This window comes from Phyllobates terribilis, unplaced genomic scaffold (assembly GCF_046119375.1).
Source record: "Phyllobates terribilis strain yellow unplaced genomic scaffold, ASM4611937v1 Scaffold_11__3_contigs__length_659146591, whole genome shotgun sequence".
Taxonomy (NCBI): domain Eukaryota; kingdom Metazoa; phylum Chordata; class Amphibia; order Anura; family Dendrobatidae; genus Phyllobates; species Phyllobates terribilis.
The window spans coordinates 111,949,623-111,968,083 of record NW_027362771.1 but is presented as its reverse complement, the minus strand read 5'-3'; the positions used below and the strand labels follow the sequence as shown (position 1 = coordinate 111,968,083).

The 18,461-nt window shown below is 42.2% G+C and overlaps 1 protein-coding gene across 3 annotated transcripts in view; it reads right to left on the bottom strand.

The window, feature by feature from the left end:
• PARPBP (PARP1 binding protein) overlaps positions 1 to 18,461 on the bottom strand; it is a 41,348-nt gene that overhangs the window by 9,020 nt on the left and 13,867 nt on the right. For all 3 annotated transcript variants that reach the window (XM_073651519.1, XM_073651517.1, XM_073651516.1), the window contains exons 3-9: positions 16,551 to 16,778; positions 16,374 to 16,472; positions 16,106 to 16,276; positions 15,528 to 15,682; positions 1,676 to 1,853; positions 1,239 to 1,417; positions 117 to 195 (exon numbers count right to left, since the gene is read on the bottom strand). In XM_073651519.1, coding sequence (XP_073507620.1) covers positions 117 to 195; positions 1,239 to 1,417; positions 1,676 to 1,853; positions 15,528 to 15,682; positions 16,106 to 16,276; positions 16,374 to 16,472; positions 16,551 to 16,778 — 1,089 coding nt within the window. The remainder of the gene's footprint in view (positions 1 to 116; positions 196 to 1,238; positions 1,418 to 1,675; positions 1,854 to 15,527; positions 15,683 to 16,105; positions 16,277 to 16,373; positions 16,473 to 16,550; positions 16,779 to 18,461) is intronic.

Sequence of the window (18,461 nt, the reverse complement as noted above, 5' to 3'; positions counted from 1 at the left end):
CTGCATTGAACTACTGTACCCAATTTATTATGTATTTTAGGAGTTGGAGTCAGTCCATTTTGTACAGACTCCACAGCCCTGGCCATAACAAATTCAAATTATCCAAGTTAATGTACCTTGGGGTTTTTTTTGTTCAAGCACTTCTGGACACGTTGGTTTAGAGATTTAGGAGAGGATCCATTCTGTTCAGGAGATCTGTAAGAGAAGATTTAAAAAAAAAAAAAAAAAAATCTGCATTAGGGTATATTCCCACAGCTGATTTGCTACAAAAGGTTGGAGAAATCTATGCACAGGATGCATTCAGGTGAATGGAATAGATTTGCAAGTGAACAAACTTAGATTCAAATATGGCTGATATGTATCCATAGACATGATTGAAACCACTTCATGTTGAAGCCATATTTATAGCTAAAGACCTGAATAGAATATAAAACATTTTTCTTGAGACCACCCCTCACCCAATCATTTTATTCTTCAAAGGCTGAATCTTCAATGTTACCTGAGTAATAAATTCCTACACAATACAGAACTCCAAATAGTAGTGAGTGTGTAGGCGGTGTTCAAGTTTAAACTTTCCCATCAACATTAGATACATCTATTAATAGGGACCCGGTCAGCAGACTTATAGCTGGTAGGGCATAGGAGAGGAGACCTGCCGTGGAACCAGGAAGACAGAGACCCCCGGCTACTGCCAGCACTTGATGTGACATCAGCGGATGTCAGAGGCGGCTGCAGCAGGAGGTCACGTGATGCCTGTGAGCGACCAGTGATAGCGCCACTCACAGGCAATACATACAACTAAAGGTAATTATAAAAAGTCTTAGGGGCCCCGGGGGGATACATTTTAGGGGTAATCTAAAGTAGTGGACAACCCCTTTAATTTGACCAAACAATACTTCTTTTTCCAGTTTCTGTGAGGTTTATTGGAATATCTTTGGTAACCACATAGATATATGTATAAGTGTTTATTGTTCAGGAATTGCCTTTAGTATTTCCTTTTTAAATATTATCAGTAATATATTAATATATACACTATTTTTTTAATAGGGATTTGAGATAGATATATATATATATATATATATATATATATATATATATATATATATATATATATATATATATATATATATATATATATATATATATATATATATATATATATATATATATATATATATATATATATATATATATATAATCTGAGACCACACAAAAAAAAATTATATAAAACCCATTACCTAAAAAGTGACAAAAGAGAAATTGCTCCAAAGATGGCATTATCTACATCCGCACATAACAGATCTGCTTTGTTTTTGCTGGGAGGGTAAGCAGCTTCTTCATCCAAAAGTAATAGCAGTGTTTTTATGGTCTCTCTGCCACATAACGCTGTGCCACGGTTTATTGCATGAATTTTAGGCTGCAAGTATACAGAAAAAAAAATAAATAAATCACACCAAATACAAAAAGAGTAACATCTTACTGGAACCAAGAAAAGAAATGTGAAATACTATTTTTTAAATTTTAAGATTTCTGCACAGCCAAACCTTACTAGAAAAAAAAAAAAAAAAAAAAAAAAAAATTAAAACCCAAAACTAATACAGGTTTATTCACAAAGATATGCCCCCTCAAAAAATAAATAACCTTATGAACTCGATATTGACAATATGTTGCTTACCCGTGATGGACTGATGCCTATGGAGCTCTCATTCTCAGTGGATAAATTAAGAAGGTTTTGAAACCTCAGATCTAGTTCTTGTGCCACTTCTATTACAGCCTCACTAAACGAATCCCCGCTGCCTCTTCCTTTAATCAGCTGTATCTTTATTGCTGATAATATTAGCTCCCCAGTATTTCTGGGAAATTAAAAAAAAAAAAAAAAAAAAAAAAAGGAGTAGGAGACGTCAGTCATCTAAGTGGCATTTTATTGCGTCACATTTGACAAATTGCATTTTATTATATCCTCCTATCAAGTAACTTTCTACATAATCTTTGACATCATTTTATGAACTTGAGAAAGCATTTCTTGCGAAAAGCAAGTCTGGGTGGCTGAGGTGGTCTCCACTTTACAATATGGGTAAGCAGCAATAGTATTTATGACATGTATCTGCCCCTTTAATTATGAGCAACTATGCTGGATTGGCGTTTGGTTATGGGATATAATTGTAACATATGTAAACTGCTAGTATTGCCCTTTAATGGACGTACCACTTGCATTACTTGATTCTTCTTCCTGTTGTAAAAACTTTTTTCAAAATGTATTCCTGTCAGAGCATATATTATATAAATATATATATATAAAATTTAAATTATATATGTGGGAGTGGTTTGTGAATACCTTTAATATTTCATATGTAGACATTAAATTTGGAGGAAGCCACTCCACTGACTATCCATAAGCACTAATGGGAAGACATATCAATATATGATTTATCAATATTTGTTTGGTCAGCTGAACTGTATTGCAGCACAGAACAACCAGGTCCCTGCCCTGCAATATATGCTGCCGGCCAATAAAGAAGCCAACAGTTGATGTTGACATCAGGGCTGTGGAGTAGTTGGAGTCGTGGAGTCGGAATAAATGGACTGACTCAGACTCCTAGAATATATAATAAATTGGGCACAGTAGTTCAATGCAGAATGTTCTGTTATGAAATGTCCTATAAATGTTTGTTCTGTTCCTGATCTAAGGATCTCGGCTTTTAGTTGAGATAAATCTGTGCAGCACTTTATGTACACGCTCAGTAGTGAGGCAGGGCTGTGGAGTTGGTACTTGAAGTCAGTGAAATGTCGTAGTCGGTGGTTTGGCTTACCAACTCCACAGCCTTGGTTGGCATGCCCATCAAAGCCAGTATATTTTGTGTGCTGAAAAAGAGCATCAGAACGGACATTATACAAGGATAAGCCCATTTTACCAGAAAGGGGGACATTACTACATGGATGAACACATGTCTTTATAGGATCTAGAACACTACAAAAGGTCCATACATCTGACCAACATGCAGGTGGGAGCCAAGGTACACGTTTTAGAACGGGAACCAAAACTCTAGTTACGACACCGTTGAGAACCCAGAAAAGCCTAATATACAAAGCTCATGAACCAGAAGGGGTGAATGGAGCCAGGTCACAACTACTGATTTAGGTTTATTAGAAAATGGAGCTACTCATAAAACCCTTACTCAGCCATGCTGAATTTTGCAACACAGATCTGGATAGGAAAAATTAAAAAGGGAACCTGTCATGTCACTTCTATAAGTTAAACTGTCCCTAGGTTATTGTTAGTGATGCAATGTGCATCACTGTAATAGTCACTTGCTAAAAGCACTTTATATACTTATAACTTACTTGCTTGTTCAGTCATAGCGGTGTTCCTTTCTGTATTCCGTCATCCTGGTCGCGGCCTATTCAATTTGAATCTTTATTCTGTGCTTGCGCACTTTCAATCTGTTATCCAGCGTTCAGTGTGTTTGTCCCATTGCGCAAGTGCAGGTAATGTGTAATGCACTTGCGCATTGTGAATGGGGTCCCCGCGTGTGCACCGTGATGTATGGCTCCCCCCGCGCGTGCACACAGTGAAGCTGTGAACTCAACACCGCTTCACTGCATGGGCGAGAAGTGCAGGGACCCCATTCACAATGCAATTTGCATAGAAAAAGCATGCTAGTGATGCACATTGCATCACTAACATGGACCTGGGGACAGTTTAACTTATAGAAGTGACATGACCGGTTACCCTTAACATTTTCTTTAGATTCATAAATCATACAAAACCATCAACTGAACGAACAGTTCAGAAGTGCGTATTCTCTGAAAGCAATTCTCTGCTGGAAAAAGAAAGTACTTTATTAAAAAACAAGGATATGGGCAATTTCCAAGTGCCTGTTAAAATATAAAAACAGATTCATAATTACAATTCCAAAAATCGGAAAGAATGTGACATTCAACTAGTCTGGACAACACTTCAGAGCAATCTCAAAAACAGAACAGATGTCTACATAATGGAGAGATGAAAAAGGATGACAAAATGCTTATGTGGTGGCTGCCTAACTGTGAACCCAAGTATCGAAAGTTTAAAAAAAAAAAAAAAAGAAGAAGAAGAGGGGGGGGGCAGGAAGGGCTGCTCTGAATTCTGTATAGTTTGCCTTTTTTTCTTGTATGAAGAAGTAGAACACAATCTATTAGAGGGGTATTGTTTAACCCCTTTCAGACATAAGAGGTCTTATGTTGGGTCCCCGTGTATGGACAGGGCTCAGGAGTCCAGAACATACCAGGTAGTTGCCACCTGTAACTACAGCAGCTGGAGCGCACTCCGAACACCAGAAATGCCTATCAATCTGACAGGCATTTAAATATGGAGCTCTAATAAAAGTTATTTTTTATTTACTTTATAGTTTTATGTATCATTCTGGTTAACTTTTTTTTTTGATGATTAAAATGTATTAAAAGAAAACAATTTGGACAGTAGTACATGTGGATATGCATTCTATCTACAGTAGGAAAAATAAGTATTGGATACACTGCCAATTTTACAATTTTTCCCACCTATAAAGAGGTCTGTAATTTTTATCACAGGTACATTTCAACTGTGAGACAATCTAAAATAAAAAAAAACAAAAAAAACAAAACACACATTGTATGTTTTTTAGATAATTAAATTGCATGAAATAAGTATTTGATCACCTACCAACCAGCAAGAATTCTGGCTCTCACATACCTGTTGGTTTTTCTTTAAGAAGCCCTCCTACTCATTACCTGTATTAGTTGCACCTGTTTGAACTCATCACCTGTATAAAAAAAAAAACAAAAAAAAAAAAACACACCTGTCCACACAATCACACTCCAACCTCTCCACCATGGCCAAAACCAAAGAGCTGTCTAAGGACATCAGGGACAAAAGTACAAGGCTGGGATTGGCTACAGGACAATAGGCAAGCAGCTTATTGAAAAGCAAAACAACTGTTGGCAAAATTATTAGAAAATGGTAGAAACACAAGATAACTGTCAATCTTCCTTGGTCTGGGGCTCCATGCAAGGTCTCACCCCGTGGGGGGTAAGGATGATTCTGAGAAAGTTCTGGGTCGATTCCTGACCTACACAGGAGAACCTGGTCAATGACCTGAAGAGAGCTGGGACCACAGTCTCAAACATTACCGTTAGTAACATACTACGCTGTCATGGATTAAAATCCTGCAGGGCAAGCAAGGTCCCCCTGCTCACGCCAGCACATGTCCAGGCCTGTTTGAAGTTCGCCAATGACCATCTGGATTATCCAGAGGAGGCATGGGAGAGGGTCATGTGGTCAGATGAGTCCAAAATAAAAACTTTTTGGCATCAACTCCACTCACAGTGTTTGGAGGCAAAAGGATGAGTACAACCCCCAAGAACACCATCCCAACCTTGAAGTATGGTAGGGGAAACATCATACATTGGGGGTGCTTTTCTGCAAAGGGGCAGGACGACTGCATCGTACTGAAAGGAGAATAGATGGGGTCATTTATCGCAAGATTTTGGCCAACAACCTATTCCCTCAGTAAGAGCATTGAAGATGGGTCTTGGCTGGGACTTCCAGCATGACAATGACCCTAAATACACAGCCAGGGCAACTAAGGAGTGGCTCCGTAAGAAGCATTTCAAGGTCCTGGAGTGGCCTAGTCTCCAGACCTGAAGCAAATAGAAAATATTTGGAGGGAGCTAAAACTCAATGTTGCCCAGTGACAGCCCCGAAACCTGAAAGATCTGTATGGAGGAGTGGGCCAAAATCCCTACTGCAGTGTGTGCAAACTTGGTCAAAAACTACAGGAAACGTCTGACCTCTGTAATTGCAAACAAAGGTTTCTGTACCAAATATTAAATTCTGTTTTTCTATTGTATCAAACACTTATTTCATGCAATAAAAAAAATAAAAATAAAATTATTTATTTATTATACATACATCTTTCCATTCTTTGTATGTGGGTAAAACTTGCAAAATCAGCAGTGTACATGTGGTGCCCCTGCGGGTCCAGTCGCCACAGAGGTACTGTATCTCAGCCAGAGGTGTGGTACCCCACTCTCAGGTAAGGAGGGAGCACTACCCAGGACCCACACACCTACATCCAACACTACACCACTCCATACCAGGAGGGGCAAGATGCACTTGGTCACTTCTAAGCCCTGTACCTGGCTGGAAGGGGTGGGGGGACACCAAAAGAGAGGGAACCATGTAGTGGGTGTAGGAAGAGGTTTAGCAGAGCACTGGTAGAAGCATATAAAAAGAAGGGAGGAAAGATCTAGAAGGAGTTCAGCTCAGGGGAGCAGAGGAGCGGGGCCCAGTGAGAGAGGCCCAGAAGGAGAGTTGGAGAGAGGACAGGAGCTGTGGGAAAGGCTCCAGATATATAGGGGATCCTAGGGGCACGGCAAGTGCGGAGTCCACCCGTTTTCCCCGAGTTCACGCTGACAGTGGAGGGATCAGGCCGCAGTGGGGGACCAGCTCCAGACTAGTCGAGTACTTCAAGTCTCAGCAAGCAAACTGGAGGTTGCAGTATCATCAAGTGCCGTAGCCACAATCCACACATAAAATCGCTGAAAAAGGTGGCCATATAGGACCAAGGGGACTCAGAGGACGTCGTCCAACAAGGCCAGCGGTCACTGGCTCAGGACACTGAGGCGCAGGGCAGGAGGGCGAGAGCCAGCGCAGAGAGAGACGACCTGGGAAGGTACATAAGAAAGGGGTCCCGTTCAAGTGCTTCCAAAATATCTGAGAGTTGGCTGGATCACTTCCCCGGAGGACACAGGACGACGTGGGCGGTTACAGACTGGTAACTGTAACCTGGAGAACTTAACTGAGTAAAACCTGAAGACTGCACCCCACTGTGTCCTTGAATAATTGCTGCGCCATCACCTGCCTTGCACTACACCAGCAACATCTACCTTTTCAAATCACCATATACTGCCCTGGAGCTTAGCTCTAGCCGTGGAGAGCTGAACTATCCTTGCTGCGTCACCATTAGCTCCAGAGGATCTGCACCGCAGCGGTGGCCCCATGTAGCCGCATACCACGGGTGGCGTCACAAACATTATCCCCAAATCTTTATTTCCCCAATTGACTTTCACTGTACTTTAATTGACCACCCTGGGTCAAGGACCGGGTCACTGCCACCATGACTACCCAAATACAGGACCGGCCTGGCTACAGGAGGAGTGTAAGGACTGAACTAATAGATCGGAGAGATAGAAAGGAAGGAATGCAGAAGCCATTTTAGTGTAATTTTAGGAAAGCGAGAGGATGATACAGCTCAAAGATCGAGAAATCTCTAAAATATTGGATAAATACTGCAGACAGTAATGGGTTTGCTACTCTTCTTCAGTGCTCCTGATGCATGTCTGAATAATACAGGGATTCAGTTGATGGGAGAATCTGGTAACATGCTGGCACATCTATTTGTGAGTGCTCAGCGATATGGTGAAGCTAAGGATAGGTCATCAATGTAAAATTAGTGGACAACCTCTAAGACTGATGCAGGCATCCGTGAAACTGAGCATGTACTGCAATTCAAGTACAATGCAATGGAATAATAATTTCCACAATTGGATGGGTTTAAAAAAAATAAATGTTCCTGTGGTGAGATAATCTTATAAACGTGTCCCTGCTGTGTGCTGTGTAATGGCTGTGTCTGACCATACATTAACATGGTCTGATCATACCACATCTCCTGGGCAGGGGACAAAGCAAACGAGAATATACAGACAGGACAGAATGGGATCACAGCTGATTCTTTTTGTCAGATAGGCCGGGGAAATGCTTTGTTTTTAAACAATATTTTACTTCAAAGAAATAATCAGCTGTGATCCCCTGCTGTAATGTCTATATATTCTCTTTTGCTTCCTCCCCTGTCCAGGAGCGGAGGTATGATCAGACCATGTTCTTGCACAGTCAGACACAGCCATTACACAGTACACAGTAGGGGCACATTGATAAGATTATCTCAGCACAGGAACATTTTTTTTTTATTTTTATAAAAAAAGACGTAGTTACTTACCAGTAACAGAATTTCTCAGAGCCCATGACGGCACCACGGAGAGAGGGGATCCGCCCTTCAAGGACAGGAAACCTACAGATAAAAAGGGCGGTGCCTCTCTCCCGCATCAGTTGTTTACAGAGCATGAGAGGACCACCAGGTTAGTAACAAAAAATTTTACAATTTAAGACCTCAGACACACCACATGGCTACAATAATTAACTAATAAGTGTGCGCACCCACACGTGAAGGGAGGGAATGTACGGGTGCCGTCATGGGCTCTGAGAAATTCTGTTACCGGTAAGTAACTACGTCTTTCTCCTTCCCCCATGACGGCACCACGGAGAGAATTACAGAGAAGTGACTCATTAGGGGAGAACCACAGCTTCCAGAACCCTTCTCCCGAAAGTAAGGTCCGAAGAAGAGGTTAAGACTAGCCGGCAGAGGTTAAAGAAGGTAGAGGGGGAAGACCAGGTTGCCGCTCTACATATCTGCTTTATCGTACCCCCGGCCTCCTCCGCCCAGGAGGTTTCTTATTGTTCTGCCATGGATTCCCTGGATTAGCACAGAAAGTAGGGTGCATAATTTCTTGACTTCTATGGAAATTGGAAGCCATCTTCAGAAGATCAGGTAGCTCCGGAACCGACCCATCTTCTAGGATCTGTATAAACAAAGGATTAACCAAAAAAGCTTGAATGCCATAATTTACCATGCTGAAGTCAGGGCCACCGGGATAATAGTCTATTGTGAAGACCCTGAATCTATGGGTTCAAGCAAAGGCTTGTTACAGCCGTAAGCACTGGATTCACATCCCAGGGTGCCATCTTTGGACTGAAAATGGGCCTAGATCCAAACTCACTTTCACATTCCTTGCTTATTCAATGAAGGTTGGACACTGTTCCAGTAGTCCACGGCTAAAAAGGTCCACTTGCAATTCGCTCTTTCTCTTTATATGAGGTGCTGTTAAAGATAAAAGGTGAGACTTCGCCATCTGAACTGATTAGACATAAGTGTCATTAGGGATCTTGGCAGAGTTCCTCCATAATGGTTTATGTAAGATAAAGCTACTCTATTGTATGACAAGACCTTTACATGGTGACCATATATAGATGAATGGAGCTTTCTTATATACTGCCTAAAGCTTCTTCAGGTTAGAGGAACCGGGTCTTTAGAGGCAGCCCATGGGTGTGTACCTGTGACCATGCTACTACTGGAATGTAAGAGATTACTTATTAACAGCAATATTGCCTCGTTCACAGTTGTGGCCAGACTGCTTTTAATTTTGCCATATGGCAGGACTCCTTATTCTACCTTGGAAGACTACGGCTCTTACTCACTGCCCAGTGAGTTTTGCAGCACTCGATGGGTCTGACGATAATCTTGAAATAGTTGAGGTAAACTATTGTCAATGCCTCTTCCTTCGATATGTGAGCTGTCCTAACTACTATAATCCTCCATAAAGCCTTAAGGCTCATTAACATCTGAATGGAAGGACAAACTGAAAGCCTAAATCTTCATTTATACCAAGAACTATTCTCAGGAATTTGATGTTTCATGTGAATTGGAACCTGATAGTATACGCATTTAAGGAGGTATACAACTATATTGCAATCTGGAACTGCAGATTCACTAGCAGTTCTTCTAGAGTCCATTTCCAATGGTCTGACTCTCAGGAATCTCAGTAGCCCCTTCGGGTTGAAGCAAACCCAGGTAGGACTGGGTTAAATAATAGCTTTACCAGTCTTGATTAGGGCACCTGGAGAGCTAAGCAGCAGAGCAGGCTAAGCATTCACCTTAGTCAGACTGCTGGAGAGCAGAGCAGATGGTATGCGTCTTGGAGCTAATCAGAGACACAGGCCAGACTCCACAAGTATCAGTGGTTACCTTGGATAAATATTGTTTTGTTTGATCAAGCTGGGTTAGCTGAGCAGTATATGAGTAGTCAGGGTCTGTCCTGTTTAGTCAGTACTTGGACAAGACCAGAAATATTAAAGTTTACGACTTCTGTGCAACATGTAAAAAGCAAGAAAACTGCGCTTGATTGGACCAAACCCACAATGGCTGTATGAGCACTACATGATGGCTCTTACCTTTAAGGGTGAAAACGTACAAGGTTTATTATTAGCTTGCAAAACTAAGGAGGCGCTCTTGTTACCTGCCTCCAATCGGCATTTCACCGAGCCAGCTGAGCACCAGCCAGGAATACTGCTACCCTCAGTCTCAAAACAGAGGCTAGGATATTTTTTTTTTACAGTCGCTGACCTGGTTTTGTTAGACATGGTACTGGTTCCACAACTAAGTTTCTTACGAAGAGGGACTATGAGGCACAGACACCCTATAAAAGCACTACAAGGCACAGGGGCACCCTGAAGCACTGAGAGACACTATGAGGTCCCATTAGGTACTAAAAAGGCACTGACAAGAGGCACCGCGCCATAATGTGCCAAGAGGCACCGCGCTATGATGTGATATAAAGAGCTATGATGTGCTCTTTGTGAGCGCAAAGAGGCTTATAAGGCACTGTGAGGCACTGCGCTCAGATAAAGGTTTTAAAAAAAAAAAAAAAAAAAATCCATCTGAATGAAGGATAAACCTTTCCTTTGGGTGGTAAATCTCAATTGTCAGACTAGCCCCACCCGAAGGAGCCAACTGATGAGACGCAGCTGGACAGCAGACCTTCACAGAGACCATGTGCTGTATTAACACCATGTGCCGTCCTATGGATGGATTAAACAGACTGGAGGACAACAGTAAAAAAACCTCAGTGTTAGTTTAACATTTACTGAGCAGATTGAGGCTTTATTTTTTTGGTAAATTCTAAAGGCTAATCATGAGGCTCCGTGCGACCCAGACATGTGGCCAACTTTAGCCTAGAGGTCTAAGGTCCAGCCGATTTTTAAAGCACAATGCCCTTAGCCCAGATGGGGTCTTACAGAGCGCACCCACACCCAATTTTGAGTTTTGCGCTAACATCCTTCCCTAGTCCAAACAAGGAAAGGGCCCCATAACAAGGTAAACATTCACGACGATCACTCACCACCAGCTGTACGGATTCGGGGGCTGGAACGAGTCACAGGCCTGTTCCTCCCTCCGTCCATGCCTGAGCAATACTGCTCCCACTGATGCACGGAGCTGGACCTGCCGACCCCAGACAGGGGCGCTGGTCCACAGCTGCTCTCTCACGGATGTGCAGAGCTGGAGCCACCCACGGCAGCCTCTCCCACCAGAGAATGTGCATCAGGAGAGTTCATAGCTCTAAGGTGAGGTCGTGATCCACTCCTCGTCTGGACCTCCCTTCGCACACCCTAAAGGCCCACTGACCATAGCGGTGGCAACTCAGGACACCGCACCAGACGAGGCAGGGGGGACTCCCGCTGCCTGTATCGGACTGGCCGGGCCTGGCATCCCACGATGTCCACTTCTGTCTTCTGGCACCCCGCAGGTATGCCGGACTGTAGGATCCCATCAAGGACAGGAAACCAACTGATGCGGGAGAGAGGCACCGCCCTTTTTATCTGTAGGTTTCCTGTCCTTGAAGGGCAGATCCCCTCTCTCAGTGGTGCCGTCATGGGGGAAGGAGGAAAAAAAAAAAAAAAAAAAAAAAAAACCACGTCCAAATTGTGGAACATCTTATTTTAAGCTCTATTAATTAAAATGAACTTTGTTTGTGCAACACCCCGTTTAATTATTGTGTTGTACAAACTGTATGGCAAAAGAAAAAGTAGCAATGACATTGGACGGGGTACTGTAAAAAATAAATACCATAGCTAAGAATGCAAAAGCCTCCATCATCAGCATAAACAGTCGGGGCACTCGTAGCACCAAACACGTCACAGCTGGCCTCCTTTGCCACCACCAAGTGTATTATTGGGGAGGAGGAAGAAGACATTATGGAATATATATGGAACACTCAGTCACAGTAGGATGAGGTTACTGCTAATAGCGATATCATCAGTTTGAGACAGTATTCAGCACAGACTAGTCTGCCTGATCACAAATGACTAAGAATTTTTGGACCGTAAAACAGTGATCATGGAAATGAGAGTCAAGGCTGACCAGACCAGTTTGACAATGCATCCAAATTGAAAAATAAAGGAAATAAAATCTATTGCCTGGGTCTCCATCTCTTCTAGTCCTTATGTAAACATAATTATGTTTCCATAATACTGCTACATTAGTACTTTGTGTTTGTTTGTAATCATATTCCCATCTATTCCACAATTTGTCCCCTAACAACAACAATACAGCTTGCAAGTTAGCAAGTAAAGGACACATACAGTGGCTTGATAAAGTATTCATCTCTTTGGCATTTTTCATGCTTTGCTACCTCAACCTGGTATTATGTTTTTTTTGAGGGTTTGCATCAGTTCATGTAAAGAACATGTAAAGAACATGCTTGCAACTGAAATTTAGTTTTCTTTTCATTGTGAAGCAAACAAAATAGGACAAAATAATTGAAAACTTCAGTGTGCATAACTATTCACCACCCTAAAGTCAGTACTTTGTAGAGCCTCCTTTTGATGCAATTACAGCTGCAAGTCGCTTTGGATAAGTCTCTGAGCTTTCCACATCATGCAACTGGGATTTTTGCCCATTCCTCAAGGCAAAACTGCTCCAGGTCTTCCAAGTTTGATGCTTTAGCAGTATGCTTTGGGTCATTCTATTGTTAGAAGTTGAACCTCTGTCCCAGTCTCAAATCACAGAAACTGGTTTTTGCTCAAGAATATACCTCAATTTTACATCATCCATCTTGGACCATTTTTCCCTGTTGCCAAAAAACATCCCCTCAGCATGGTGACCAAAAAGTTCAATATTGGTCTCTTCTGACCACAGCACCTTTCTCCATACATTTGGAGAATCTCCCATATGCCTTTTGGCAAACTCAAAACGAGCCTTACAAAATGTGTGTGCGCAAGTAAAGGCTTTTCTTTCTGCCCACTCTTCCATAAAGGCCACCTTTAAGGAATGTATGGCCAATTGTAGTCATAGGAACAGATACTCCTGTCTCTGCAATGCCTTCAGGGTTACCTTTGGCCTCTGTGCTTCTTGTCTAATTAATGCCCTCCTTGCCCAGGCTGAGTGTTTTGGTGGGCGGCCCTCTCTTGGCAGGTTTATTGTGGTAGCATGTTCTTTCCATTTGGTTGGGATATTTTTATAACCCAACCCTGACTTGTACTTCTCCAAACAAGTCAGGGACAAAGTTGTGGAGATCTCCTTGGTCTTAATGATGTTTGGTTAGTGGTGTCTCTTGCTTAATGGTGTTGCAGCCTCTGTGGCCTTTCAGAAAAGGTGTGTATTTACTGACAGACCAGGTGACACTTACATTGCACACAGGTGGACTTCCTTTCACCAAGCATGTGACTTCTGAAGGTAACTGCTTGCGCCAGAAATTTTTAGGGGCTTCATAGCAAAAGCGGTAAATTACATATGCACTTGTCAATTTTTAGTTATTTGAGCCCATAAATTTAAGCCTATATTTTTCTCACTTCACCAACTTAGACTATTTAGTGCAGATGCATCACACACAAATTGTATTACAAAAATAATTAAACACAGGTTGTAATGTAAGAAAATCGGTAAAAAGCCAAGGGGGTGAATACTTTTGCAAGTCACTGTAGATAGCAGTAGACTGTTAAGGAGGGTTTCACACTTTAAAATCGTTGCAGGGTCCACTTTTTCCTTATATGAAAAAACAGAGCAGGCCCACCCCAGGACTCACAGATGCTCTTCACCACTGCATGGCCTCAGTGTTTTGGCTGCAGCCAATCACCGAGCTCAGCGGCTCTGTTAAAATAGACTATACAAGCCGAGTTGAGCAATTAGCCACAGGTACAGTGGGTACAGAAAGTATTCAGACCCCTTTAAATTTTTCACTCTGTTTCATTGCAACCATTTGGTAAATTCTAAAAAGTTCATTTTTTTCTTATTAAAAGTACACTCCGCACCCCATCTCGACTGAAAAAAAAAACAGAAATGTAGAAATTTTTGCAAATTTATTAAAAAAGAAAAACTGAAATATCACATGGTCATAAGTATTCAGACCCTTTGCTCAGTATTGAGTTGATGCACCCTTTTGAGCTAGTACAGCCATGAGTCTTCTTAGCAATGATGCAACAGGTTTTTCACACCTGGATTTGGGGATCCCCTGCCATTCTTCTTTGTGGATCCTCTCCAGTTCCGTCAGGTTGGATGGTGAACGTTGGTGGACAGCCATTTTCAGGTCTCTCCAGAGATGCCCAATTGGGTTTAGGTCAGGGCTCTGGCTGGGCCAGTCAAGAATGGTCAGAGTTGTTCTGAAGCCACTCCTTTGTTATTTTAGATGTGTGCTTAGGGTCATTGTCTTGTTGGAAGGTGAACCTTCAGCCAAGTCTGAGGTCCAGAGCACTCTGGAAGAGGTTTTCATCCAGAATATCTCTGTGCTTGGCCACATTCATGTTTCCTTCAATTGCAACCAGTCGTCCTGTCCCTGCAGCTGAAAAACACCACCATAGTATGATGCTGCCACCACCATGTTTCACTGTTGGGATTGTATTGGGCAGGTGATGAGCAGTGCCTGGTTTTCTCCACACGTACCGCTTAGAATTAGCACCAAAAAGTTCTATCTTCGTCTCAGACCAGAGAATCTTATTTATCATAGACTGGGAGTCCTTCATGTGTTTTTGAGCAAACTCTATAAGGGCTTTCATATGTCTTGCACTGTGGATAGGCTTCCATCGGGCCACTCTGCCATAAGGGCCCAACTGGTGGAGGGTTGCAGTGATAGTTGACTTTGTGGAACTTTCTCCCATCTCCCTAGTGCATCTCTGGAGATCACTGTGGCTGAGCTCCAGGTTCTGCTTTACCTCTTTCACCAAGGCTCTTCTCCCACGATTGCGCAGTTTGGCAGGACAGCCAGGTCTAGGAAGACTTCTGGTGGTCCTAAACTTCTTCCATTTAAGGATTATGGAGGCCACTCTGCTCTTAGGAACCTTGAGTAACACAGAAATTCTTTTGTAACCTTGGCCAGATCTGTACCTTGACACAATTCTGTCTGAGCTCCTTGGGCAGTTCCTTTGAGCTCATGATTCTCATTTGGTCTGACATGCACTGTGAGGTCTTATATAGACAGGTGTGTGCCTTTCCAAATCAAGTCCTATCAGTTTAATTAAACACAGCTGGACTCCAATGAAGGAGCAGAACCATCTCAAGGAGGATCACAAGGAAATGGACAGCATGTGACTTAAAATATGAGTGTCTGAAATATTACATGGTCATAAGTATTCAGACCTTTTGCTCAGTTTTTCTTTAATACATTTGCAAACATTTCTACATTTCTGTTTTTTTTTTTTCAGTCAAGATGGGGTGCAGAGTTTAATTTAATCAGGAAAAAAAAAATGAAATATTTAGAATTTACCAAATGACTGCAATGAAACAGTGAAAAATTTAAAGGGGTCTGAATACTTTCCATACCCACTGTAAATTCTGCATGCTCATGACTGGTTCCTTTTAGGGATAACAACCATATAAGCAAATGGTCATAAGGACAAGAATTACCTTGCACTGTTAGTTTCTCCAAGTATCTCCTCCAATCTGTCAATAAAGTGAACAAAGTGTGATAAACCTTTAATGTGTTTTCTTAATGGATCAGCTTCAGATGGAGCGTAACCCTTTCCACCAAGCTCCACTGCTCTAATGAAGGAGGTCGCCACCTGTAAGCATGAAAAAAAAAAAAATAAAAAAAAACACACAAATTGCTGACTATATAGTGAGCTGGAGCTCCAGAATATAAGATGTAGTTCATAACTGTCAAATAAAAAGCAGTCAAACTTTTCCTAAAGAGGATCCACTAGGTCTTCTGGCCTGTATTTTAGCAGATGCTTGTATTTCCCCATAAAACAATTCCAAAGCTTTTCTTTTAAATATCCGTTGTGCCTTTCCTTTGTTATTTCTACTGAGAATTTAGGAATAAAATATCTGGTGTTACCAGTTGGGTGCCTGTCCTCATGTAGTCTAACAGTGCTTTACTTAATGCTGCCAAAGAGCTAAGAGTTGCTCCTATATTTGCATTTCCTAGAAATAAACACGTCAAGAAAGGAAAAGCTTTATAACAAATGCAAGTATAGCGTACCTACCAAAAATAAGGCCATCTGCTTGTTCTTTGCTGCACGTTTAAGATCTGTGAAAGCTTCTCTACCAAGTCCTCTCTCCGGGCAGTTAATGACTTGAGCTAGGGCAATATCATTCTTAGAATTTACCAAAAGGCTTAAATAGGAATAAAATATTCTTTTGACAACTTCTTTCATCTGCAAGTCAAAATGTGATTTTTTTTTTTTCCTTTATACATGAACAGAAAAAAAAAAATCTTCGTGCTCTCATTCTGAGAATAATTTCTGGAATTACCTTAAGAAAATCCATATTTTTACATGGCGTAGACACAGGCAAAGGACTGTGGTCTGCACTTTCTGACTGATGACCAAAGAGAAAGTTCTGTAACTGGTTCTGTGGAAGACAAAGTCCGATAACTATAACCAGTATCAGCTTTATATCAGGGCATCTGAAGTGGGTTTATTTACTTACAGAAGAGAGGTTTACTTCCGTAGAAGAGTCCGGTTTGGAAAAAGCTGCATGCAAGTCAATAAGATCCAATGAATTGCTGTTTTTCAAAAGCTGGTCATATGTTTTCCTGATGGAATCATAATTCTTCGGGGCTGGACTGCCATTATTAATCAGTTCAAGTTTATCATTTACCAAGTGTTTCCAAGTAAGCAGGACATCACTGAGGTAAGCCGTATATCCATTGCCATTCTACAAGGTGAAAAATTAGAGCATAAGAAGCACAAAAAAAAAAAAAAAAGTGTGAAACCACCTTTTTAAGATTGCCATGATCTAGTAATTATAACTAGCCCTTTAAGAAAACAAGACAAGGCGCTCTTGTCTCACTATTTTGACAGCTATAGGAGCTTTCCTGCTTCAGAGGTAGAAGATGTCACTATGTTGGGGAGAGATTGGCACATGGGAGAGTGCAGCATGGAAATGGGAAATTTGTGCTGCCGTCTCTTCATGCTGAGTATTATTCTATAAAGGCAAAGCAAGATGGATTCTTGTTTACAACAGAGCAGGAAAAAGCTAGAAGGAGCAAATGAATAAAATGCCGACAGCCCTCTGTAGCTGTCTGTCCGCCACACTATAGCGAGATGCAGATTGTAAAGTGTTAGCTTTACAGGGATCATTTCTTTTGCTTATTAAACATTTTGATGCAGTTATGTCCTCTTCTTATGGATTAGCCCTTTAGAAGCAGCTGTATCATTCTCTATTGGCGATTAATACATAGGGGCAGCATATTACATAGCTGATAAATAATTTTCTATTTGAAGTGAAGTTCAGATTACTGACAGGAAAGCGAGGTAGTTTTGCTAAATAGGCATTTTAAAGAAGCACTCCCATCAATTTTTAGCCTTTCAATATGTGGCAGTCATCATATTAAATAGCACTGTGTATTTACAATTGCTCATTTTGCCCTTTCTACCCAACTAATTCTTCTGTCATGACATCACAAGATTATAAACTGACTAGCTCAATCCTTCTAAGCTCTATGTAGAAACAAGAAGTCTCTTCCTTGTAGGAGTCATGAGTCACTGCAAAAGTCCCTGGCATGGGGAGGGAGAAGCTGGGTCAGGAGTTGAAGAGGGGAATGATAAATGCAGGGCAAAGAGTCTTCCTGTTTCTACATAGAAGCAGAAAAAAAAAAAGAGAAAAATTAGCTGGGTAAAAGACAAAATGAGCAAATGCAAGTACACAGTGCTATATAATATGATAATTGCCATATATTAGCTGACCTCACCAGCAGTGGGCGGGACGGGGCAGATAAGATAGCAGGACAGACAAGAGATAAGTCAGTCTTGACCCAAGAGTGGTGTGCTCTGCGGCTCTCAACAGCGCCCGCATATGATCGGTCCAGGTTTCCTTGGGGCCACGCAGCAGGCTCTGGAACTTCTGGCGGTACCACTCGGGAGTGAGGTTGTACTGCCGGATCAGGGCCCGCTTGATGCAGTCGTAGTTCTGTACCTCCCCGGCAGGTAAGTCCCCCAAGGCATCCAGGGACTTACCCCTCAAACGGGGGGTCAGGTATCTGGCCCACTGATCCCGGGCCAGATGGTGCTGAAGACAGGTCCATTCAAATGCCACCAGAAAGGAGTCCAGGTCCCCATCCTTCTCCAGTAGAGGGAAGTCCTCAGCTCGGACTTTGGACGACTTGGTCTCCTGATGGGTTGGTTGCTCTAGCGGAAGCCCCCGCTGGGCCAGGTCCAGTCGGTGCTGGCGCTCCGCAGCTCGCTCTGCACGCTCCACAGCCTCCCGGCGCTCTGCAGCTTCACACTCCGCAGCCTCCCGGCGCTCTCTGGGACTGGGATGGGGTCTTTTGGCGCTGGGGACACTCAGCCCTAAAGTGTCCTGGTTTGTTGCATAGATGACAACGTCTTACGTCTGGTC